Below are 17603 nucleotides of genomic sequence, written 5' to 3'. Positions count from 1 at the left end.
CGAAGAGACAAACATAAGGTCTGTGATATCTTGTGGTTACATACGAGTAATTTCAAATTTTTACTGCTTCGAAGAGACAAACATAAGGTCTGTGATATCTTGTGGTTACATACGTGTAATTTCAAATTTTTACTGCTTCAAAGAGACAAACATAAGGTATGTGATATCCTGTGGTTACGTACATGTAATTTCAAATTTTTACTGCTTCGAAGAGATGAACAATATGTCTGTGATATCTTGCGGTTACACTTACTGATGACCTTTTGGTGAACTCTGTATTTACTATTTTTAGAAATGACATATGACGGTGCATTTGTTGTGTTCCATCATATCTGTTCCTTTTTTAAACTTTACAACCCCATTTAATAGATAATCAATTGTTTTGTTTTCTTGAAAAACCTTAAAAAATCTAATCATTAAACGTTTGATATCACTAGGTTACAAAACAAGTAAGTGAGAACTTACAAAAGTTCAGGCATGAAAACTGAAAACTGACAATACTGCCAATTCTAGTTTAAGACTTGCAAGAGGAAGATGAAGACAAATCTTCATCAATACTTTTGATATTGATGCTTCTGTTGAGCATATTTTATTCTCACTAATAAAACTTAGATCATGAAATTTTGTTCAAAGGGGGATAAACCCTACCCCCAAAGAGATTTAGTTTAATTGCAGTATTACCTTATGTTCTTGTTCTTGTAAGAGCCTAGCTAGCTCCTGAAATGCAGAAAATATAATTTAGATATATCTGTCAATGTTCCCAAAAGATAAAGAATTTTATTAACACAAATCTTAACCAAATACAACTTAAAATCATTTAATTTAGGTTCTTTGCATATTATTTTTTACACATACATGTATTAGATATAAAAATGAACCATCTACTAACAAGCATACTGAACTAGTTAAAGCATGTTTTCATGAAACTGGAACTTGATATTGGATTTTATCCAAAATTGCTTACAACAAGGTTCAATCTAAACTGTCACAAACTTAATTAGAAATCAGTACATTCATGGGATGTCCAGATAATTGTGACGGAATTCAGACAGAAAAAGGAGAAGCTGATTCCGATATACAACCCACTCAATTGAGAGGTAGTATAAAAAGCCTTGTACTTGTTTTACAATAATGTAAATGTACTTAAGCAGCACTCAAACTAAGAATCATGCAAAATGTGATTCATAGGTGAAAAGCCTACTTATTTTTCCGACACAGTCGGTATAGTTTCACTTTTTACCCTTTGACCTTAAAGACGTTCTTCCATGGTAACGCAAGTCACCTGATCACGATTCTGTTTCCTGATTGGCTAATACTGATTACTAAGTGGCGTTCGAAAAAACTGTATCAAAAATTGCATGCCAGGTGTTATATTTCCTGAATGAAATGTAGAAAATCATGTAAAAGGAAGAAAAAATTACTGCGTCGTCTATCTTTTTGTAAAGTTAGTACTTATCATTTTTTATATTTTGTTTGAATTACCATAGTAAACAGAAGTTAAGTTTAAGTTTTTAATATCACCTGTTCTTAGGAGATAAAAATTATACAGAATGCACTGCAGATTTCAAAATTAAGGGAGATAACGCTGTAAATGACACTCAAATACAATGGAATCTTCTGGATTTTCAATAAGGATTATCTTCTAAGAGCAGGCAGATTTGAATGAATAATTATACATTTCATAATACAGACCCATTAAACACCAAAATAAAAATATGTAGCCTCTTTTGAAGTGTATTGCATTTTTCAGATTTTGCATGATTCTTACAAAGAAGCTACTTAATATAAAAGATATTCTGTTGTTATTGATGTATCACTTGGACAGTTGTGTATATGCTGTTATTTTTTCCATACGATAAAACAGTACATCTTTCGATCTGTACAATATCCCCTGCACATATCATGGATATGGCTTGTCCTCTGTTAATCCGATGATTCAAATAGCTGGTATACTTCACTCCAATAGAATATTACCTCGTCTTGAAGGGCCTGTAAATGAGCCCTCTGTTCCTCAGGAATGTTGTCAGGGACGGCAAAAAAATCAGTAAAGTCTCCCTCATCTTCTATTCTACCGGATGGTGTCACCCTGGTGTTTAAAGAAAAAAAAATCATCACAGTTCCACAAGGATAAGGCCAAAAAATAATAATAGTCTTGTTTCCTGCTACCAGCAAAAAGAAATAAGACAGGTAAATAGGAAATCATTTTAATTTCATAAACATTCTACATTGAGTTAATGGGGAATCAATCTAGACTTTAACGGTGCTCAAGCCAAAATGGCCATAAAAGGTGGGCACACAAATCTAGGATAGGTAGGATAGCAGGAAACAGACATATTATCTTTTGGGATAAAATAATTTCCTTAAGCACATGATACGCCTAAATTACCTAAAGGACATCCTGATATGTGACAAATCTCTCAATGTGATACATCTAAAAGCCAAAGATCTATAGCCTACATCAAGAGACAAAAAAAGATGATGCCCAGATGAACTTTAATTAGAGAAGAAAAAAATTAGAACATAGCATTGTAACATAAAGTACAGAAAATGCACAATCCCATTTTTTCAATGGAAGGTAAAATTATACAGAATCTTAATCATTATAAAAACTTCCTGTTATTTTAATCATATTTTGTGATTCATATTCAAGTGGGGTTGTTTGTAGAAAAAAAACAGTGGATATCAATGCATATAAGAGTCAATGGTTCTATCTTAATATCTTGACAGAGAGGACTACATGTATGCAGTTTCATCATGTGCATTTATTTTCAGGAGCTTTCCTCTTGGTTAATTCTTATCCTTATAATTTTTTTGGCATTATGACAGTCCCTTGGCTTCCATATATATGAAGAAAATTCAAATAAAATTATAGTGATTTTTAAAATTTTATTCAATATGGTTGCACATCCTTAAATGCCAAATAATGTATACATTGAACATGCACAGGTTGTCAGGTTTTGTGCCTTTAATTTAATACTAAGTCAATTTCAATGTATTAAAGTGCATGTATCATGAAGCTTTCATGTGTAGATAAAATGTGGACTGTGTATTGTGAACATCAAGTGTGTGAGTAGGAAATGTAACACTACTTACATGTAATCATATAAAAAAAATAACTTCCAGTGGCAGATCCAGAAATTAAAAAAAAAAAAGGGGGAGATGCCCACTGACTTGCCTATTATCGGGTCTGTTCCAGTTATTCAAAATATTTTTTTCAATATAATCAACCAAACTTTTCAACTATAAAGTGGCCCTTCCCCTGGATCTGCCCAGGATTTCATTAAAATCACTTCATTCACAATTACAAAATGACTACCCTACTTACTACATGTACACATGGTACATATATATATAGATTAACACATTTTCTTTTTATCTGATGTTGGTCTATGGCACAAAGCTATCTCATAAAAAATATCAAATAACCCAGATAATATCAAAGTCATAATAGGGAAGTATTATAAGGGATTGGTACAATCCCAAAAGTGAAAATTCATTTCCTTCACTGCTATCATTTTTTGACTATCAAAAGCAAGACATTTATTTTTACTTTTAATCTAAAAGAATTTTTGACATAAAATTAGTATGGTAACGTTACAAACACTATTTGTAAAAAGCCTCTTTCAAGGGGAGATAATTGGTGAGAAAATTATTTCAAAGGAGAGATACTTGACAGGAAATGTTCCATAGAAATGTATTACAATTTTTTTTTATTGTTATTAGAAAAAGAGACTGGTGACACCCTATTTCCTTTTTGTAATACAAAAGATGTCCGTTTTGTGTTTATAAAATCTATCTACCAGTTTTTTTAGTAGTTTGCAAAGTAATGCAAATTCCTGTACTGTTTTTTTTTATTTCTATTCTTATTCAAACTCTTTGACAATGAAGCTGCTCATTGTATTCACATCACTATTCAAAACTACTTTGTATATTTCAAGCAATCAGAGGCAGCCACAAACACTTACAGTATTTAACATATTGTATTTGAAATTACACGATGAGGAGATTGAACGACTCCATGTAGCAGGACTGTCCACCCAAGTCAAGACCTGGATTACATAAAAAATGAGGTTTTCCTCAAATCTTCAATTTCAAGTGTTCTGATTGGTCAAAATTTGAGTTGATGAAGGATTTGCTGAAAATTTAAATTTAATAATATTTTTGTATGTAACCGGTTCACTAGTCTATAGAGCACACTTCACTAAGATTTGCTAATGTTCCCATCTAAAGGAATACATAAAAGCATGGGATCTAAGATTAGGAAGAAAGCAGGTGCAGAGTTACAGTATTAGTAGTATGTGCATAACCAAGGTTTTTTCAAATATTGACTAAGACTAAGAAATTTCATTTAAAACAAATTTCAATTAATATCAATATGGCCATTCCAAGTTAGTTTCTTGATTCTCAGGCCCTACCTATCTCTTTTGAGGTTGCATTGTTGCCCATTTTTATTGCCACAAAAAGGAATAAATACAAAAGTACCTATCATATATATTGCAAACTTTGATATGCTGAACACATGTTTCAAGGAGTAACCTCTCTCTGCAGCAGTAGAATCAAATATATAAAATGATTTTCTGTCAAACCACAACTAAAAATATTAACTGACAGATAGACAGGGTGATTCCTATAGCCTCCAAAGTTGGTTTGCAAGTTTAACTTTCAATAAAGTTGGAAGTAACTAAGCCAGAACTATAGTGAAGTAAAATGTTAGTGTATTAGTGTGTGACCACTACCTGTACATATATCTAGTGAAGCCATTAAGGGCTGACCTGCTATTACGACTTGATACTGCCATGTCATTCATAGAACTCTGTACATCATTTACTTCTATAAATAAGAAATAGTGTATATGTTATGATTAATTCTGTAATAATAAAAATCTGTACTTCACATACATTTTAATCAAGGAGATAGACCTAGGGTAATGGACATTACTCTTGAAATCAGTGATATGTTTGTATCATATTCAAATTCACCAAAGCCTTTCAAGATTTCCTTGGAATCAGCATGAAATCAGTCCATGTTACTTTGATGCTTACATAAGATTGATGTAAAAAGGTGAATACAAACGTTCCAATGATTTGTAAGAGTTGTGTCCCTTATCCTTATAACAAACAGAACTACTCTGCTATTTCCGTCATACTGAAAAATTACATTGAATGCTGAAAGGATTATTTCGTACATTACTGTATAGCGTGTTATTTTGGTAGGTGTAAAATTTGGTGATTTGGAGGCCAAATTATGCCAAAAATTATGGCGATTCTAATTTTGGTGGATGCTAAGTTGTGCTCTATGTTCCTGAGCTCAGTGTAAATATTTCACAGAATTTATTTTGATGTTTTCAGACTGACTGCTTAAATGAGCGAAAATTAGCACTCCGTGAAATTTTCCCCCTATACAGTAATACAGGGAATATAGTAATCTGTGAACAAAAGTTGATGGTAAAACATTGGTGAAGTATTTATCAAGAACAGTAACTCCTCTCAAGAATTCTGGTGCAAACAGAGGAGCTTTGATGCAATGGTAAGAAATTCAAAAAGGTCTGGACAAACCTGACAAAATTCTTCTACCAAGTGCATATAAAGTTTTGTGCAAACAAGAAAGGCTGAGTAGTTCTGAATGAATAACAAAGATTTTACAAAGAAGCTTAAAACATGGTGACATTATACAACAGGAATATGTCATGTTTCTAGTTTGCTTGGCCCTTCCTAAAATTTTTAATGGGAGTCATTTTTCTTCGCCCTATTGTACTTTTGTTATTTTTGTTTACCTTTTGATGACTGTTTTGATAACTACAACTTATAAATGTTGTTTTTAGATTGGTTAGGTAAGCAGTCATTGACATGTTGACACTGATATAAAACTGAAAGCATCATTTCTGCATAATCATTGATCATTGTAATCATATTTTTTTGTACAACCACAATCTATTCCTTACAAGGTATACATGTTTAACTATATTTAAAGTACATGTATAACATTGACAAGTAAAACACAGATAACCAAGCATTTTTTTTCAATAATAAACTTAGACCTGAGTTAGCCCTGACACTTTCAATATTTATAAGTATTCAAATTTCAGGAGTGACATACTTTTTGTTTGGATGAAAAAAATGTCTATTATTTCATAGACACAACCTTTTGTTATGTGACTGTGATGTCACCAACCTTTTTTGATGTTTTATGAATCAATGTACTGTTATTAAATCTGAACAAATGACTGTTACATTTTTTCTGACCTTTTGAAATGACCTCAATGACCATAAATAGCCTGCTTTGGCCTTTGCAAGTTATCTAGTGTGCAATATTGGATTGAATTCAAAGTTATTTCTTCAGACAGAAAAAAATGTAAGTCATTCTTAAATGAATAAAACTGAAACTCTATCTAAACAATGTGGTGCCATAAAGAAAACAGCCTAATGTGAGAAGATAAAGTATAGAAAATTGTGTATACTGAAAGCTAGAATTAAGTATAAGATAGAATATATTGAAGCTTAAAGCCTATAATTTATGAAACACAAAATTAACAGTACACCATAAACAGTAAATATGGAAATTTTTATTCTCATCTTTTTCTTTGAAATAATAGCCCATTCAATGATGATGTTCATATAAAAGAGTTGGCCTTCAATGACTGGACAATTGAGGAGGAGATAAAAACTATCTATAAGACACAGATTCAAATACCTATGAAAAAATAAAAAGTTAAAATCTCCTTAATTGTCCACTTAACTACCTAAGCAATTTCATCAGTCAGTTGTGTTTAATCATGGGATGACCACTCTATTTTATTTTATGAGCATCATCATTGTATGCACTGTAAAATATCAGCAAAATCTGAAGGCTCCCTTATTTATTTTTTCCCTACCATATCAAACTGAAGTTGCAATAAACAACATTTCATGCCTTCAATATTGCAAACACATGTTACTATAGTATTTTTCTCTCTATGATGAGAATTCCAGTTTAAATTTATATTTTCTAGGTAAAAAAAAAATTCTAATCATAAAAAAAATTTCTGTTTTCTAAAGCATTCCATATTTATTGTTAGGTTACACACGTTATTTACATTATATACATGTACTACAAAAACCTAACTAATTAAAAACAAATCTTTAATGCCAAAACATCCTATACAAAATCTAACAGCATTGGATTGAAAGTCCAGTCAATTAAGTTAACAATAATATATTGTAAACAGACTAATCTCACATTGTACTGGAGATGATTTATCATTTCACCTAGGAATTTCAAGAATTTCATGATTACCCCAGTTAATATTGATTAATCATCTACAATTAATCAATGATTAATCATCTATTAATCATCTATTAATCATTTACAATTAATCATCTATTAATCATCTACAATTAATCATCTACGATTAATTGTCTATTAATCATCTACGATTCTACATTACAATAAATTGACAATGAAGATTTGGTTTTAAATTGTTTGACTCAGAAAAGAATTAATCTCCTGCACTGAGATCATCACCACTTAAGTTATCTGCCTGTTTATAATCATGTCCTTTTGATTCAGGTTAAAAATTGAGGTGAACCCCACCATCCAGCGTGGCTGTTCTTACATGACCTGTGCAGGAAATTGATATAGAATAGGAGAAAAAAGTTACCTCTACATTGAAGAGTTCTAAAACGATGCTAACAGAAAGTGCATATACAGGTGACTCAGCAGAATATTTCACCATACCAGGGAAATTTCAGTGTCACCCTTATATTACCTTCATCTGAAGTACCTGCTTCTTGGCTAGATCGTACAACTAGCCTAGCATCTTGAGTATGTTGTTCCAGCTGTTTTTCTAATAATTCCCTTTCACGTTTCAATTCTTTTATTCTCTTCTTCTCCATGTATTTTTCATATTTCTTCTTCTCTTTTTCTTGAGCATTCCTCGCAAGTTCCTACAAAAAGTAAGTCAAGGACAGAATGTATTTATAGTTTATAATATAAGCAAGGCATATGCCTTAAGTGCAAGCGAATCATTGAGTAGGTTACCTTATATATAAAATGGATTTCATGTCATTTACTATTGGTGCAAAGTTGATTCAGATAGGTAGAGATGAAGCATTTAGTTTTGACAAAAGTTTCGCGAGTGGTCATTTGGAAAAAAGATTTAGACAGGCAAAAAAAATATAAAGAACAAACACAAAGAAATACCGGTCTCACTAATTAGCAACAAGCAGTGTCAAGAAGCATCGAGAAGTGACAAGAGCCATCAAAATGTCAAGAAAAAGCAACAAGAGGAAGAAAATAGTGACAAGCAGTTTATTGAATATATCTATATATTCAACTTCATCCTCATACAGGTTACTACTGCCTCATATTACAGGTTTAATCAATATCCCATATAACAGATATTAAATTACCTCATCCTCTAACTCCCTTTGCCTCCTATGAGCAGCCTCTTCACTCATCAGCTCCTGAGTAACTCTTCTAGCCACCTCCTCATCTTCCTCAGCTCTGAAAAAAAGAAAAGAATTAAAAATGTCAATTGCTAAAATTTGTATTTCAGGGTTAAACTATAAAATTTAAGAAAAATCAATATTTTTTTATAAAATATTTAAGTAAGCTTGGGTATATATGAAAACAGACTTTCAGATTAGAAACCTTTGATAGGAAGGAATTTCGCATCAAAAACTACACCCTATGACATTTATACTTTGGTACCTTGGTTAAATTTCTTACACCAAAAACAAAAATATACATATATAGAGAGGTAAGGCTGTTCAGAATTAACTTCTTGGTTTTCAGACTTTTTAAATGAAAACAAATAAGGGTGGGAGGCACTTCTTTTACATTTTTTGCTCCAAAAGTCTGATGATGGTGCTTTTAACATTTTTCATTGATAAAAACTAATGGTGAACTGACAGATGTTTAATTTGTTGTTGATATGGTGATAGATAAGGATAATGAGACACCTTAAAAGGAGGAAAATAGGAGGGTGGCTGAAAACCAAGAAATTATCTACGTTTCTCTAATCAACTGTTGATAAAAGCTAGTTACAGTATAGTCTTGTGCTTCCTCCAAAATTTCAAGTTCACAGAAAAATGGACTATAAAAATAACTACAAATATAAGTTGCTAAATTTTGATAGCACAAAGAATCACAATAAAAATATCAGACAACATTTAAATTTATCCTACAAAGAAATACTAAAGGTTCCTTACTTGATACTTCTATAATTAAAAAGATATGGGAACAGTGACTTCCGGAATTCAACTGAGCTTTAGGACTTTGATTTGCCATTGCCATATATGACATTTTTATTTGTAATATCTTTACTGCAAAGTTCTTTGTAGATAAATCTAAGTGGACAGATTAAAACCAATTAATCCATCAACGATGACAATTATTTTTAGCACCTTTTTCTAGAATACATTATAAATAATTGCATTCAACAAGATTTATGACAATTAAAATAGAATAAAACATACAGGACAACTGAAAGAAAGCATGACAGAAAATAAATATTGTGAGAAACAGACTTCAATTTTTTTTTAAGACTGGATATTACATACACTTTGTACAGAACATTCACCCGATAAAAAAAAAATCCCCGTCATGGGATTGAAATATTATTGAACTTGCTTATAAATGGAACAATTTATTCGAAAAAATTGGAATTCCTTCTCTCAACATATATCTACTTAATGTTCCATATAGACATTCACCAAATTTATATCATTGAGAGAAGACGAAGTTTGTGTCCATCTTGGTGTACAAAATCAGCATCCCTGCACATAAAACTAAAAGTAGCGATTTTGAATAAATGAAGTAAATAAATGAAATCCAAATATTCATTGTACATGCTATAGCTCTAACTGTTACCTTCTTGTAGGATTTAACTGAGATCTGAAGAAGAATATTTATATAGAAAAACACATGCAGACTCAATGCACATGTGTACTAGATTTAAGTATTCATATTCAACAAGAAATCTGTAAACTAATGCTTTACTTGTACTATCCCTGCACCTCCAATTAAGTATACATGGATGATATGTACTGAGTTTTCAAACAGGAAGTTGTTGTCACCCAAGCTTGAAATAAAATCTGATTATATGGCACAAATAGTGGTATATCAAGTTTGTCTAAAAGAATCAGGAGGACTGTGACAAGTAAATTTAGAAAAAAGTGTGACAGACAAACAGACAGACAAGGTTAAAGAAGTTTACCTCCGTTCCAAAAACATAACCAATTTTAAATTGGAGAAAAACAATCAAATTCCTAAAAAGTTTTAAGGGACCTTACAAATAAATACATTTTACTGACATAACATGAATAAAAGAACAGCGTTCCAATGTCCCCAACGTAAAAAGATACATCACAAACTTAAACTTCACTGAAATTTTCTAAGTCCAAGGGCCATAACTTCTGTAAAAATCATTCAACCGTAACTATAGTGGAACTTAATCTGTAACTTTTTATGGTAAGACTACATACAAAAGATAAAATCAATTGGTAAAAGCATTACAAAAAAAGTGCAGAAAACTTGGACAGACGCCTGTGAATTTCAGTGAAATTTTCTAAGTCCAAGGGCCATAACTTTTGTAAAAATCATTCAACTATAACTTAAGTCGATCTTAATCTGTAACTCTTCATAATAAGGCTACATACCAAAACAAACTAATTTGGTAGGAGCATTACAAAAAAAGTGCAGAAAACTTGGACAGACGCCTGGCATTACCATGTCCCCTCGCGAAACATCGCGGGGGACAAAATTATGCAAGGTTTCACACCAAACAAAAAAAACTATCTTTGAAAATATAGAGTACGAATTTCAGAGTAAACAGACAGACATGACATACAGATGGTATGTTAAAAAAAATGTGTGCTCCTCTTGAAAAGGGTAGATATGATTACAGTATTGAAACTTTGGTTGCCTTTGATATCTGAATCACTCATTTTTTATATCTTCGGTCTAATTTTCATTTTAATTTGTCAAGCCAAGCTATGATGGAGTTATTGCCCTTTTCCACATTTTATCCCTATTTTTAATGTTATTTCTTTCAAAAACCTTCCCCTCTGAAACTACCAGACCAATAAGAATCAAACTTGGTATGAATTTTGCATAGATCTGATGTTGTGGGAGGGGGGTGTTGATCCTAACCAATCATTTACTCATTTTTTCATTTTGCCAAATTTTGCAGAAAATTAACAACATTTTCAAACAAATGTTATTCCAGCCCTAGAACTCCCTGCGATCAGGATCCACTACTGCCAATTCACCTGAAACTTAAACATCTTAACTTACATCATTTTGACCTGTTGAACTTAATAAAGGCCAGTCACTGTTTCCGTCAGGTGACATAATTTGGATGTGAACCAAACACCTGCCCCAGGTGTACAAAGTTAAGTCATAATGGTATCAGATAGGTATAAAAGGTACATTACATCAAATGCATTTCTTTACAATTAAGTAAATATTTGATTTTTCATGACTTCATCTCTAGCCTGCAGTATATAACAGGGCACTGATTGTAAACATAGGGAAATAAGAGTTTACAAGCATGACAAAGGGAAAATATTTACTAATGGAGTAAAACTTTGTAAATACACTACAATCTCTTCTATGTTTGGCTTGTGATAGGTAATACAATCCTTCAACTTAAACTTTAAATGCAAGGAAGTATGCATGTACTACAAAGGAAATTTAAAATACCATAAATTGGGAAATTTTAGATGTATTTTTATTTTGGCGTATTTGGCGCATGTCTTTAAAGCTCCATCATTAAACATTACAAAAATTGTGGCTTCTAGAATTGTCAATGAAAATATTTGGCAACCACCAAAATTAGACAAAGAAAATAAATCCCTCTTATTTCGGGAGAAAACCAACAAAATAACCAGACTCTAAAATATCCCAATTTATGGTACTACACAGGCAAAAAATATTCCAATTTATGGTACTATGTACCAGTAAAAAATATCCCAATTTATGGTACTACACAGGCAAATGTGCCACACATGGGAATCATATGGTTTGCATCATATGATATGAATCGAACACCATATGATAATCATATGTTTCATATAACATATGATAATCACATGTTTTGCACAAACATTTGATTATCATATGTTTTCAAGCCCAAATTATCATATGAGAATCATATGATAATCATATGACTACCACATGATAAATGTCATATGATTTTCATATGATTACCATATGATTATTATATGAATCAAGCACCATATGATTATCAAATGGGTCACATTTGGCTGTATATGTACCAACAAAAAATGTACTAAAGCATCAAAATAGAAGGAAAATGCAGAGACATGAAAATTTAAGTATGTGGCAAAAATGGTACCCAGGAAATGGGGACAAATTTGTTATTACTGGTTTTCACTAAACTTTTTAAGATAGCACTTTTATAAAAGAACTCCCTCCAAGAAGAGGCTACCTCAAATGCTTGACAACATATCCCACAATATATCATACCACTGAACATCAATATTAACTACCAGTATAGAAAACCAAAGAACTGATCTCTTAGCATAGGAATGAGTTCAGTAAGATACAATCAAAATACTACTGAACACACATTAAGTCGTAGAGAATTGGTATGCTGTATACTGCAAAAATATTTTACCTTTTTTTGTGGTTTTTGCAATCAATCTAATTTACCACAGTTTTAAGGTCTTTTTCAAACTCTCAAAACATAATGTTCTTTATAGAAAATATTCACAACAAATTAATTTTGGCCTTAAAAGTCTTATCGCATAAATAGTGAAAAATAAAGCTGTATCGAAATTTTTTTTTCACAGTTTACAGTATTAGAAACTAAACAAGGAATTTCCGGATAAAAATCATCTCTTTATTTGACCTCCAGTTCTAACTATTCAGATGATCTTACAGCAAAAAAAAAAGGGCAAAACAAAAAATTCCAAAGGGTAACAAAAGTGGATGGTACAAGGTAAGTTGTCTGCCAACTAGATCTTAAACAGTCAAATTCTAATTCATACCAAAGTTCTGTTTTTTAATGTTCCAGTTAACACTAAATATGGATAACACTTACTGGGCCTTCAGTGCTTCAAGCTCTTGGAATCGTTCCTGCTGTTGTCTGACTTCCTCATCAGTCTGTACAACTCTAGCTACTGGAATGTCTTCTCTGACTGTCCGCCTATTGAATCGGTTCAACCCATAGTGGAAATCAACTAAGATGAAAAAAATATAGTTGCAGTCAATGCAATGAGAAGTGTTGCTAAAAAGAGATTCCAGTTCAATTCTCATCTTATTCAAATTTGAAATAGTTAAATGCTCATCTTATTCAGGTTTGAAATCTTTGACTGAGCTTTCTTGTTCTACTTCTTCCTGTTTTTGCAAATTTCATATTATATATACCTTTGAGTTGTTTATCATTGGTACATTTGTATTTTCCACTCACAAACCAATTCATCAATTGAAATGCTTATTGTCAGTCTCTGTAAGAATCAGACAGTGGGTGAATGGGTGAAACATGGTATGAAAAAATTATATTGTCAGATCGGTGGGGTTTTGACATGCATGTTTCTGATTTTTCCCATTTTGCCTGATTCTTACAAATACTTACACTTAAGCCCTTGCTATTGGATAACAGAAGTGTATCTTGATAAGTTTTCACATAAATATGAAATAATTTTCAGAAGTTATCAAAGGAAGATGAATGACTAATAACATGTTTGGACCTATTTCAATATCATACAACTGTTAGCACATTCATTTCTCCAAAGCATAAAAAATATCATGTAGGTTACAAATACCTTAAGTATCATAACATAAAGATAAATGGATGGATGGATGGAGTTGGGTGGCTACTAGACCAGTCACCTTCTGTTGCCATTGGTGACATAGGTAAAACCTCAAATGTTCAATCTGCATTTTCACATGGTGTGTATTCAACTTGTTTTTTATTAGGACTATGAATAGATCAGACTATTTTTACCTCCTTTGCAAAAGATGATGACTGGTTGAACACTTACTTTCTTTGTTCTGTAACTCATAAGCTAAAGCCCCGTCTTCATGTACCAACCATTGCTGACACACTGAAAAAAGAAAAAAATTACAAATTGTACAATTTGTCTAAAGGTAATAATGTCCATGGAACATGAAGTATCCAAGCCGCCCTTTTCAAATAAAGAGTTCCTGAGTTTTAGATGACAAAAATTGAAGGGACAGATGTCGTGATGGTACTGGTACAACAGTATGATACCCTAAACTCTACTAAAAATAACCTGATATTATTAGATTTGTTGATTTTGTTACGAAACCCAGGCCTACAGCCCTCTGTCGTGACACAGATAAAACTCTGTATGTACAATGTACACATGTACATTGGTTTAACTAGTACACAGACGACATACATGGTAAAAAAATAAGGGAAATGTTAATACATTTGTTAGTGGTATACCAAACCAGTAGGCTGATCATCCTCCTCTTTCCCTATTTGAAACACTTCTGCATCTGCTACTGTAAAGTTATTTGATAGATATATGCAGCACCATTGTACTTCCCGTCAAATCAATTCAAAATTCATGAAAATTCATTAAATTTTCAATTAACATGATTAACAAAAGCGTACTTCTACAATCTTGGTTCCATAGTGGGCAAAAAATACAAAAAAAACATAAGAAAGACAGGGACACTTTTTACGAAAGTATATTAACATCATTTACATGCCAGACATTTCCTTGTCCTCTAACATGTCTAATTTATACAAACTGTAACTTTTGTCCTGTCAAAGTCTTTTCACCATTACTGGTCAATTCATGATATACTAACTTCATTGTAAGTTTTTAACAGGAAACCACCACTTCAAAGTCAATAGTCTGAAGGACCTAATATTCTTCAATAATCTCAAGTATTTGGGGGTTTTGACACTGTAATTTGATACTACATTTACATCTTACAATAAAGTACATGTACATGTAGTTGCATACAATGCAGGTCTATGTCTAATGGTAAGTTCTGGGTGTGGGAAAAGGGAACTGACAGCCAATCTCATCTCAGAAAACAATTTAAACTAAGGCTCAAGTGCACAGACAGATAAGCAGAAAAGAGACCTATCTTTTAATGCAGTAAAACCTACTGTAAACTGTGAAATTTTCACCGAAGTTTTTTTTCCTCGCTGTTTTTGTAGTAAGAGCTGTCATGCGAAAATAAAACTGTCATGAACATTTTTTTGGAGAACATTATACTATAATTTGGGGAAAGATCATGAATTTAAAACTGCATTAAAGTAGATTGATCACAAAAAGCACAAAAAAAAGATGGTGCAAAAATTACCCGGTTTACAGTACTCTTTTAGCCTTAAAGTAATGTTTGGGTAAGACAGGTGTTTGTTTTCCAAATTGTATTAAAACTGGTATGAAGTGACTTCAGAAAACGTTTGTTTTACATAGGGTCTTGTTTATCAGGGTTTGGTTTAATCAGGTTTCATAACACACATATAGAAAATAAACCAATCATTTACTATCTATTGCTCAAACCTTTCTGGGTGGGCGTAAAAAGGAATTTCTATTTGTTTCATTTCTCTCAAACATTAACCACATATATAGGAGAAGATAATTTCACAGGAAACCACAAATTAATCCTCAATAGCCTGAAGTATCCTTATTCACCCTGAGGTAAAATACTTACAATAAATCATGGAAAACAGTACAATATTGTACATGTACATGTATGTGATTGTAGTAAACATATTATTCATGCATCGAATGATAGTCCTTTACTCTCCAAGCAATGTTTTCAAAGGAAGATAAGAGTAAAAGAAAGAAATTAAGAGACAAATTTCTTTATTTCATGCATTTGTTACCAAAGCCAAGTGGGCATATGGAGATTAAAATATGAACTCTTTTATGAAACTATGCATGTATACTATAGTCTAAAAAACAATGATTTCCCAAGCTCTTGTCATTATCGCCAATGACAAATTATCCTCAATATTTTTAAACATATTAAAACTACAGAAAAGAATATCATCAATGGCAGGGCTGTCACCTTTAGAAAAGGTATATATGTGACCTTTCCTCAGTCCCATGCAAGTTGCAGGATGACTTGACTAAGTTGACAGTCCCATATTGTTAATAGTGGTCTATGACACAGAATGTAGAAAATGTACATGCTATCCTGGTGAATTTAAGCATACCACACAAGGATTGATTCATGTGTAAATTCATCTATGAAAACAGACCTATGACCTATTCAAGAAACTGATGCAATACTGTAAACGTTTTAATTTTCGTGGTCGCTAATTTTCACAGATTTTGTCAAGTGAACATATTCGCAGGTATCAATTTTCACAGATTCAATAAATGATAAGCCTTATATAGTGTTAAAAATCAATTTCACGGGTACTATTTTTGGCGTTTTTATACTCATAGCGAAAACAGCGAAAATTAGTACACTGCAAAAATTAATACTTTTACAGTAATTAAATCTGCAATACATGTACATGCATTCGCTGCTGCTACTCTGTTGTTGCAGCTGTAATGACATCACACACATTTATAATGCAACAGCTCTTAAATGAAGAAAACTATGGGAAAAACTGTTCTAATATCTAATTATGTTCAAATTCATATTGTCTTATAAGTTGTGCATGTAATTCTAACCTATAATTCTAAAAAGTTGAGGTTAACTAATTTCATACATCACATCATAATTGCTGTCAGCTTTATCATTTCAGTATGAGTAATCTGCTTCATTTAATTATCTATTCCATAATCCTGCATTAAAACATACTGGATTTTACATAAATCTTCATGAGTAATGCACAAAAAGTACAATTATCTGTTCAAAATATCATTCAAAACAAAAATTGAATGGAGAACTTAGAAGATTCATACAGTTAAACAGTGGTGTAAGGAAAATAATTTAGAAAGCCCCAAGAGCAAAATTCATATTAAAATAGAACAAAATGCAGTTTTGTCTCCATAATCATGCACTGCCACAGCATAGTTTCAAAGGTTTTTCCTAAAAAAAAATAACTAAAAGCTATAACAGAATTCTAACCAGATCTAATTTCAGATAGCATAGTGCTACAAATTACCGTCCTGCAGAGCACATTGTAGTATAGGTATGTTCAGAAAAAGAACTGTCAGTAACATTACCAATGATAACTTAGCTATGCTCTGGCTGGCAATACTACAGTATTGCCGGTTATTTTGACAATTTTTAGACAAAAAAATATACTATAAATTTTGGCTGATGATAAGTGGTAAACAAAGTACTTAGACAGACTGCTAAAATAGGCCAAAAGTAGCACCCAACCCAACAAAAATTACCTGATATACAGTATACAATGCTTCAGCTGGATTATCTCCCTTGAAATCATTCTGAAAATGCCATGGACATCTGCCAACCCAATGAACCATTAAAGCAGGGGTGGCAGTTACAAGATACTACAGAGGAAGTGATATTATAATCTAATATGTCTTCTTTAACTAATACAACATGTACAATGAGAATGATACCCCCAGTCGGCACACGCTATTTTTGAATTTTGCGATTAGTGACAGCTTTAAAATTCCAATTTTGTTTTGTTTTTGTTTTAGATCATTCAAGTGGGCTCAATTAAAGTTGAATATATTATTATT

The 17603-nt window shown here is 31.9% G+C and overlaps 1 protein-coding gene across 15 annotated transcripts in view; it reads right to left on the bottom strand.

The window, feature by feature from the left end:
- Positions 1-17603, bottom strand: part of LOC148601240 (uncharacterized) — a 42203-nt gene that overhangs the window by 15444 nt on the left and 9156 nt on the right. For 6 of the 15 annotated variants that reach the window (XM_088555066.1, XM_088555064.1, XM_088555063.1 and 3 more), the window contains exons 2-8: positions 13989-14051; positions 13046-13184; positions 8388-8481; positions 7745-7922; positions 4737-4830; positions 1975-2086; positions 682-717 (exon numbers count right to left, since the gene is read on the bottom strand). In XM_088555066.1, coding sequence (XP_088411192.1) covers positions 682-717; positions 1975-2086; positions 4737-4830; positions 7745-7922; positions 8388-8481; positions 13046-13184; positions 13989-14051 — 716 coding nt within the window. The remainder of the gene's footprint in view (positions 1-681; positions 718-1974; positions 2087-4736; positions 4831-7744; positions 7923-8387; positions 8482-13045; positions 13185-13988; positions 14052-17603) is intronic. The other 9 variants (XM_088555073.1, XM_088555077.1, XM_088555078.1 and 6 more) reach the window with 3 other exon arrangements.

This window comes from Perna viridis, chromosome 12 (genome assembly GCF_037379345.1).
Source record: "Perna viridis isolate PV_CMFRI_1.1 ecotype Kerala chromosome 12, ASM3737934v1, whole genome shotgun sequence".
Classification (NCBI taxonomy): domain Eukaryota; kingdom Metazoa; phylum Mollusca; class Bivalvia; order Mytilida; family Mytilidae; genus Perna; species Perna viridis.
Note: the sequence above shows the minus strand (reverse complement) of the source record. Positions and strands in the feature narration are given on the sequence as shown.